The 8,720-nt window shown below is 42.0% G+C and overlaps 1 protein-coding gene across 1 annotated transcript in view; it reads left to right on the top strand.

The window, feature by feature from the left end:
• Positions 1-2,587: 2,587 nt before the first annotated feature.
• Positions 2,588-8,720, top strand: part of LOC147662087 (uncharacterized) — a 28,532-nt gene continuing 22,399 nt past the window's right edge. The window contains exon 1 of the mRNA XM_086951118.1: positions 2,588-4,166. Within this exon, the coding sequence (XP_086807244.1) occupies positions 2,588-4,166 (1,579 nt within the window). The remainder of the gene's footprint in view (positions 4,167-8,720) is intronic.

The raw sequence follows: 8,720 nt of genomic DNA, 5'->3' as shown, positions 1-8,720 counted from the left end.
CTTATTCACGAGTGGATCCACACATCTCTGAAACAAATTACTCAAACTGATGGGGTAGATCTGCTTTCCTTTCTCAAGTTTCGAGTTGATGACGACAACGCAGACCCTAAAGATAATGAATTTGCTGATTTAATGACGTTGGATTTACATCAACACATTAAATGCTCATGTCACATAAAACAAAATCCCTTAGATCTGATCTGGCTGTATAATTTGAATCAACCCAATATAACCGTCCTTCCTTGCATATAGTCCAATCATTATTTGATACAGTTTTGTATTCCAGTAGATTTTTCTAACTTAATCCACAAGCAGGAAATTAAAACCATATGCAAATGGCAAAAAATAAATACAGAGCCAGTGTTATCAACACTTTCAAACCCCTCCCCCTCTCCCTCTTACCATCAATTGAAGACATTCTCTCCAAAGAAAAATAATACACTCTGTGGCTCAGACATGCTAGTGACCCACACCCCCGCAAACCGCACCAGAACAGTACCCTGGTACAAGCCAGAGTTAAAGGAGGTGAAACCTGCATTGCGTCGACATTGGTAGGAAAGGGATGATGAAGAGAGCAAAATCAAATTTAAAATTGAGCTTGAGGAATATAAGGGCAAAACGAACATGCAAAGTCCTATTAATAGGGAAATAATAAAAATATTTTTTTGATATCCTGAATGATTTTTCGCCCCCAGGTGAAATGAAAACTTCCCTGACTCCTATTGAGGCATTCTTTGACAATTAAAATACTTTAAAAAAAATTATGTAAAGATAGTATAAACAATTACAGCAGCAGTAATTCTGAAGCTGAGTCCGAAAAGAACTCTGCTCTCCTTATCCTCGTTTGAAGAAATAAACAAGTTCCATGAATTTGTGATCAAGGTCAAATCCAGGTCACCAACTGACCCTTGCCCTTCAGCAGTCATGGAATCTCTGACCTCATCAATCAATCAATCAGAAATTTATAAGGTGCACCCCAAGGATATCTGGGCGCTGAGGGTGCTGCGTCTCCTTCAAAAACCCAGGTCTTGAGCAGTCCCCTTCGGAGCGTTTTCATCAATTAAGCAGCTAAAGCTGTCGCTCCAAGCGTGTTTCAAAATGCTGAAGAGCTCCCGATACTGAAAAACCACGGAGAAGTCCCGGGTATAACCAAGAATTATAGGCCAATATCTCTGCTCCCTTAACCTGCAAAAACCATTGGTCAGAGAACTATCTTCAAGAGGTTCCAGGCTTTATAACTATACCTACTCTCAGTTGTTAATTTGTGTGGGCAGAATGTCCGCCTCACCAATCCAGTTTTAAAATATGATGCAAATTAATTATTACTTGAGGAGGTTGAATCAGCTAAAACCGTGTGTGGACAAAACTGAGATTGTAATTTGAAAGAATAAGACCAACGTTTGGAGCCAACTTTACTCTCCAACATAAATGCGATTGTTACCGGAGCCTAAACCCACAACTAAAAGCCTCTGAGTGATAATCAATAGTAATATTAGCAAGTCCCAGCTGCTGGAGCAGTAGGATCAAAATGCAGATTTGTGCTGAAACTACTTGAGAAAATAACCCCACTCCTCCCACTTTAGACAAGAAAAGCAATAGCGGTGGCCGCAGTCCTATCTAGATCTCATCATGCCAACCAAGTATATGTAAGAATGCCCAGTATCACCATTCATAGACTACAAGTAATTCACAGCGACGCAGCTTGTTTACTGCATCATCTTCACAGGTGGGCACGCGTCACACCTATATTGAAATAACAAATCCACCATCAGACCCACTGCCTCAGCCCTAAAGGGTTGTGATGTCTAGCCCCTCACTTCATTGCAAACCAGGCGGAAATGCATACACCCATACAAAACCAGAGATCGCCTCACTTGAATTTACTTGCTATTCTAAAATTACAGAGGAACAGATCAGGTCGACGCGGCTTTGGTATAAGCTCCTTCCATTTGGATCTCGCTTCTGGCGAAATCTATTTGAATCTAACTTCAAGTGTTGTCCCAGAAATCTGACAGCCCACAAGCCTATTCATGCTCGATTCTTCCCTGGTCTGATTGGTTGTCTCCTCTTTTATGCATTTCTTATTCAGTTCCAAGAAACCCCAGGTTGAACATGCTCTCTATATATGCAATGACATAAGAAGCGTTTTGTAGATCCTGTAGAGGTTTGGTATGTTGGAACGTGCTTCAGTAACAGAACCGAATACTGCAAAAGAGAGGTGTACAGTGCAAGTGAGAATGATAGCGCAGTCTTGTGTGCCAGGGTTTTATAAACCTTTCATTGCTGCAAGGCTGCTACAGTATTCAGTTTTTTCTTAAAAGTGTGCAATTTGAGCAGAGCAAGGAACAGACATAGTGCTGGAAACGCATTTCAAATCAGTGCCTTTCATAATATATGAACTATGTTATGGATATTGTTAAATTTTAATGATTGCATTTTTTTCTGGTGTTAGATATTCGTAATTTCCTCTGATCACACTGGGGTTGGTGAGACAGGAAGGAGTATTTTGACCTAGTTGTCCTGTGATAACGTGTTATCTTTTCTCTTTTCCTCTCCTCTGCAGAGACTTGAAAATCAGAGTACCAGAATGGGGAGAAGACGGGCTCCGGCAAAGAAAGCGAATGCGCAGGGTTCACGTGAATCCGTAAGAGCCACAGTCCCATCTTATCCTCTTCATGACGTCTCAGCTTCAAGATCCCGAAATGATGCTCAGAGGGACGAGGACCTGGAATCACTTTCGGAGAACCTGCCCCATATTATCCTTCTGTCCATGCTGGAGGAGTTGGAAGCCAAACTGGATAACTTGATGAATACTGTGGAGGGCGTACCTTCTAGAGTCGCTGGGCTGATTAAGAAAATCTGGATAGAAAAGGATCAAGGTTCCCTAGATAATGGTACGGTGTCTTTGGAGCTTATCTGTCCGACAAGCATTAGAGATTGTGCTGTTAGCCGGTCTCCTGCAACGCCTCAACTGGACAGGCCAGCGGAACCGAGCTTGTGTCTTCAGCCGGTGTTCTCTGATGGGCATGCACCAAAGCAGGACTGTACGCTCTCCTCGCCAACTGATGTTCAAGGGCGTCCAGAGGAGCCAAACCTTTGTCTACAGCCAGTGTTTCCTGATCGACGTCACTCACAGCAGGACCAGTGCGTGCAACCTGGGTTTCCAGATAGAAATGGAGTACAGCAGGATTGTCCTCTATCCCGGTGCCCTCAGACAGTTCCTCCAGGAAGATCACAGGAGGCAAAGCTGTGTCTTCACTCAGAATTTGTTGATGGGCAGAGACCAGAGCAAGACCATAGCGTACAGTCAGCGTTCCCAGAAGAGTGGGAGCCAGATGAGCCCCTGAAGCAAGAACCATCCCCATTGTATACTAATAACTGGGACCAGCAACAGAACCTCTGCCCACACCTAGTATTTCCTGAAGGACACAAACTACAGCACCGTATACAACCCACGCTACCAGATGGGAATGGACCTGATGATCCCTTGGAGGAAGAATTGATGTGTTTTGATTTCCAAGATCCCCAGGAGAACCGCAGGCTTCAACCCTTGTCACCTGATGAGATGTCATCAGATGAACACTTAGAGTCTGGGCTGTTGTCCTTTGATGAGTTGGGGTCACAACAAACCCAGTGCCTACAGGAACACCTATCCTTGGATCAGAAACTTCCTTATGCGCAGGATCCAAACGTGAACTACGAGCTAGAATCTATGCGCACTGAAGCACAGGAACCAGACAAACATGACAATCTAGAACCGACCTGTAGTGATGCACATGGTTCAGATCAAAAGTACAAGCAAGAACCACTGCACACTGCGGACCAGGACCGAGAGCTAGAGTCAGCGCTTCCAGAAGCACAGAAACCAGATCAGAACGATGAGCTCGAACAGACCTGTGCAGATGCACATGGTTCAGATCAAAAGTACAAGCTAGAACCTCCCTGTACTGATGCAGAGGGTTCAGATCAGAACTACATACTCGAACCACTGCATCCTGAATCACAGCATCAACATCAGAACTGCAAGGCAGAACTGCTCTGTCCTGATGAGCGGGGTCAGTGTGTGCCTCCATCATTCCTAGGACTGGATACACATACTGCAGATGAAGACTCAATGGAGAGAGGAAATACAAAATCACATTTATTGCTGTTTGAAACTACCCCAGGTATGTGTTTTACTATAAATAGACTCTTGGAGTGCATACTAACACATGTAACCTCTTCAAAATGCGTATGGGCAGATTTTAGAAAGTCTCTGAGGGGAGGATTATGGTTTGGATGGAACCCACTGAGCGATACTGACCCCCAAAGTACGAGTACACAGGGTGCAGATGTTTCCCTGCATTCTTCTCCTCTGTTTCCACACAGGACTGCATCCTTCCTGTGAAGAAACAGGCCTAGTAATGGGAATCTGCATGAGACAAATAAGCCAGTAGCTCTTGTCGTTCCTTGTCCGTCCCTGTTCCAGGCTGAAGAACTGGAAATAGCGCTATTCATGGGAGGAATTACTGGCCAGAATCGCACGTAATAGTCGGATGCAAGTTATGTGGTGTTCATTGAGAATAGCAGACATGTGCAGTCTAGAGAGGGAACTGTGTTTCTAGTTGCACAGTTACATTTGGTAAGATGCAGTCGTCTCCAGTTTGTGATTTAAAAATCCTAGTCTGTATTCAGCCTCAACAGCAAGGCCGACCAGGGATGTTGTTGTCACTGCAGGGTTCTCCAGGAGTGCACACCACCTCATGATAGACAGATACACAAAGGTTATGGAACTCTGAGGTGACTTGCAATAATCTTATGATATGCACCTGGTGGTACTTTATCCCGTATAATAGATGGTCACACATCCACTTTCCCACAAACTTTGGTGCGTAGCTCCTACATATGCATCAGCTAACATATTTGCAAACATGAAGAATGAACTTAAAAACGCATGTGCAAAAGTAAAAATAAAAACTGTTAGATATTTGTTGCAAAAAGATGTTAGAAACAGTTCAATAAAAGTCCATTAAAAAGAAAAAGCTGCAGTAGCTCGAAACGTGTAGAAGCATGCAGAAAGATTCCACCCTTCCTTTATCTAAGGAAGCTAATAAACATATTCCCTCTGCTTCTCATAGTAAACTAGTGACAAAGCAGACATTTCTATGATACAAAATACATATGTTTTCAGGCCTATAGTCTTTTTTGAGCTACTAAAGAATTGACACCGGCAGGAATTCACAAAATGGTCGCACGCTCCATTTTGTGTGTCAGTCAGCTGCAACGTGCAAGCAACACAAGGCTTTCCGAGAACAAACATGCTAGCTTCCAGCTAGCTATTGCAAAACCTCACATTTCAGTAAAAGCATGTCGACATGACCTGGCCGGTCAAGTACGTGCCAAGTCCACGTATACCAGAGGCACAGATTTCACCTTTTGGGGAAAACCCAAATCTGCTCTTGTAGATGGCATGTGGGCAGCAACACCAGGGTATAGACATACTTCGAGCCTTGAAAGGGTATCATGCCACAGTTGCCCTTCATTGATTGGCCCAGCAGGACATAGTCTGATCCAGGTTACGTATGCAATGATGCCCATCCTGTGGGGGCTTGTAACTATAAAATGTTTCTGTACTGTCATACCAATTGGGCACTCAGTAAGCTTTGCTGAGGTCTCATACAGCAGAAGTTATAAAAGCAAAGTTCTGTTTGTTGCTTTAAACAGCTGCTTCAATTATGCTTCGTGACTTGACGTTCTATTCACATCAGCTGCTGGCGCTGGCAGCAGGCATTGTGCCCTCAGGACTCGACTGTAATAACTTATAAAAGCGCAGCTCTGACGTCTCTTCTTCATAATCACTGACTTTATACATCACAAATTCCTGATTATAAAGAAATTAGAGACTGCCATCTATACAGGGATTACAGAATCCCATGTGATATAATTATATATATATACACATATAATAACTTTGGCACCGTTCAATGAATCTGCACAAAACTATTTGGGATTGGCCTGGCTGGTTTCATGCAGTGTTTTTTGTGGTCCTCAAATTAAGCCACTAGTCATTTAAGGTAGAGCTAGCTGGACCTTTAGCCCATGCATGGTCCATGCATCTGGACTCGTGGACCCAAATGTAAAAATATATTGGATCTGATTGGTTGAGGGAGCTTTTTCGCCCATCCATTTCGGATACCTAAACCCAAAGTTGGGCCTGCGGACCTGAAGCTCCCTGGTTGGCTGGCTACATCTTGAACCATGACAAAAAAGAAGGTTCCTTTCTGTGGTTTTTAAATAAAGTTTTTTTCCAATGTAACTTGTAAAGCTAGACACCTATCTAGAAAACTCTTCTATCCTCAATTACACATATACCAAGTGAACCATAACATAAATTGTATCAAAAACCATATTTATTAAAAAAGAAAAGTTTCTTGTATCAAATAATTTGACATAAACAATTTTTTGCACATAAAATTACATACATATTTCATTATAGATCATACACGAAAATTCAATGTATCAACATGTAGAAATCAATTTAAAAAGCCAGTATTGTCGACGCGTTTCGGTGCTTAGATTGTTGGAACACCTTCCTCAGGACTATAATTAAAAACTTCTTCAATCTAAAAAGGTATATGGAACATTCATTAGTATACAGTATATGAGGATTTTTTAAGTCTTTTTACAAAAAGAGTTTTTTCTAGGATCATACAGGGTCAAACCTACAAGTGATCATTATGTCTTACATTTAAAGCATTTTTCAATTTGCGGTACCAGTCTTGATCCTGGAGTGGAGTAGCCTTTTATAATGTTATACGCCTCAGCTTTGTCGTCAAAGGATCTATATATAAAATATAAAATAATAATCATTTTGAATTTATAGTCCAGCTACTACTATAATGCATTATCTGTACATTGTAACTATCAAAGTATTTGGCTTACTTTGTGATAGTTCGTGGAGTCTTGCAATTTAGGAGACACACTTCAAGTGTACAGATAATGCATTATAGTAGTAGCTCTCTCTCTCTCTCTCCCTCCTTCTTTCTCTCTGTCACTCTTTCTCTGTTTCTCGGTTTCTCTTTCTCTTTCTTTCTATCTTTCTTTCTATTTCTCTTTCTCTCTCACTCTCTCTCTCTTCTGCTCTTCCTTCTTTCCCTCCCAGTTAGTTTGTGGTTATAAGAGCTTCTTTTGAAAAGCAACTATTTCTTTGTTAATAATTTTGGAATCTTTTGACAAATTTGCTCAAACTTTTCAAAAAGAGGTTTTTTCTGGTGTCTCTTTATTATACCAAATGCGTTTCTTTTTGTGGTTTTATATAGTACAATCTTGGCTAAAGGCCATTGAAGCACTTTTCTAAAGAAGAAAGACCAAAATGCAGATTAGATGTGCCATAAAATAACAGATAAGCAATAGACGAATCCCACAGATCACGTCGGGGGAGAAAGTTCAAACAGTTAATATCTGGATACATTGGAAAAGTGGATGCAGAAAGGTGACCACAGATTTATTATTCAGAGCGTCTCTCAAGTAGGAGGATTTTGAGTTTATAATTGTGGCAAGACTTGTGGTTGTTCAAGGTGGTTGGGGAGTTCCATATCCTTGTAGCGCTGGCAGAGAAGGCGAGCTTTATAAAGCGTTCTTGCCTGAATGTCGCTTGTTCCAGCAGGAGGACTTTACAAATTCTCGATCCTTGTTCAGATCCAGAGATTTTGAGTTTTTCAACCAAGTAGGAGGGTGTGGAGTTGTGGAGGGCTTTGTGGGTGATGCATTCAGTGTTACATTGGTCCGTTGCTTCAATTGGAAGCCATTGTAGGATGCGAAGTATAGAAGAAATGTGACTTAAAATGTTGTGACCTGTCACAAAGTGGATAACTGTATGAAGCATTTCTCTCGGTGATGCTAATTTTCTCTGGGAAGGCCAGACAGGAAAGTACCAGCGTATGGACTTCTAAGTTCGTCAGGCACTCTTGTGCTTTGATGAGACTTGCTTCTGAAGGTAAATGTGAATAAATATAGGTCTGTAATTGTTAAGGTTGTTCTAGTCGGCATCTGTGTTGTTTGATGAGGGGGGTGACTTGGCCAAGTTTGAGGGAGGTCAGCATGGAGCTTCTCGAAAAGGAGGAGTTGATGATTTTGGTCCATGCAGGCGAGATATGATGTGACTGAGATTCTTGACACGCTCAGGAGGGAGGGGATCGGAAATGTGTGTTGGTTTCATGCAAGCAAGTAATTTGAGCACTTCTTCTGAAGGGACATAGTCGAATTCAGTCCAACCGGGATAGGATGAGTTTGGTGAGACGACCATTAGTTGGAGGTAGGGCCTTGGGTAGACCCTCTTTGCTAGGGGGACATCTTTGGTATAGGACGGAGAGATGGGTGGGTCAAGAGAGATTTCAATGTTAGATATTTTTTCAAAGAAGAATGTAGCAAACTCTTCGCGGCTCATGGTAGAGTCATTTATTGAGTGTTGAGGGAAAGATGAGGTTTGCTGTTTGATGATGTTGAGAAGGTCTTTAGGGCTGTTCCTAGAACGGTCAAGTTGGGCTCAGAAGAAGGGGGATTTTTCTCTGAAGAAATATTTTTTGTATTTTATGCGTTTAGCTCCTGGTATCGCCAGATGTGTTAACAAGGGTTGTTGTCTCCAGTTTCTTTCAGCCAATCGGAGTTGATACCTCTCTGTTAAGGTCGTTGTTAAACCAAGATCCGAAAGGAATACATATGATTTCTTGAGTTTCAAAGGG

This window comes from Lissotriton vulgaris, unplaced genomic scaffold, assembly GCF_964263255.1.
Source record: "Lissotriton vulgaris unplaced genomic scaffold, aLisVul1.2 SCAFFOLD_692, whole genome shotgun sequence".
In the NCBI taxonomy this organism is placed as follows: Eukaryota; Metazoa; Chordata; class Amphibia; order Caudata; family Salamandridae; genus Lissotriton; species Lissotriton vulgaris.
Note: the sequence above shows the minus strand (reverse complement) of the source record. Positions and strands in the feature narration are given on the sequence as shown.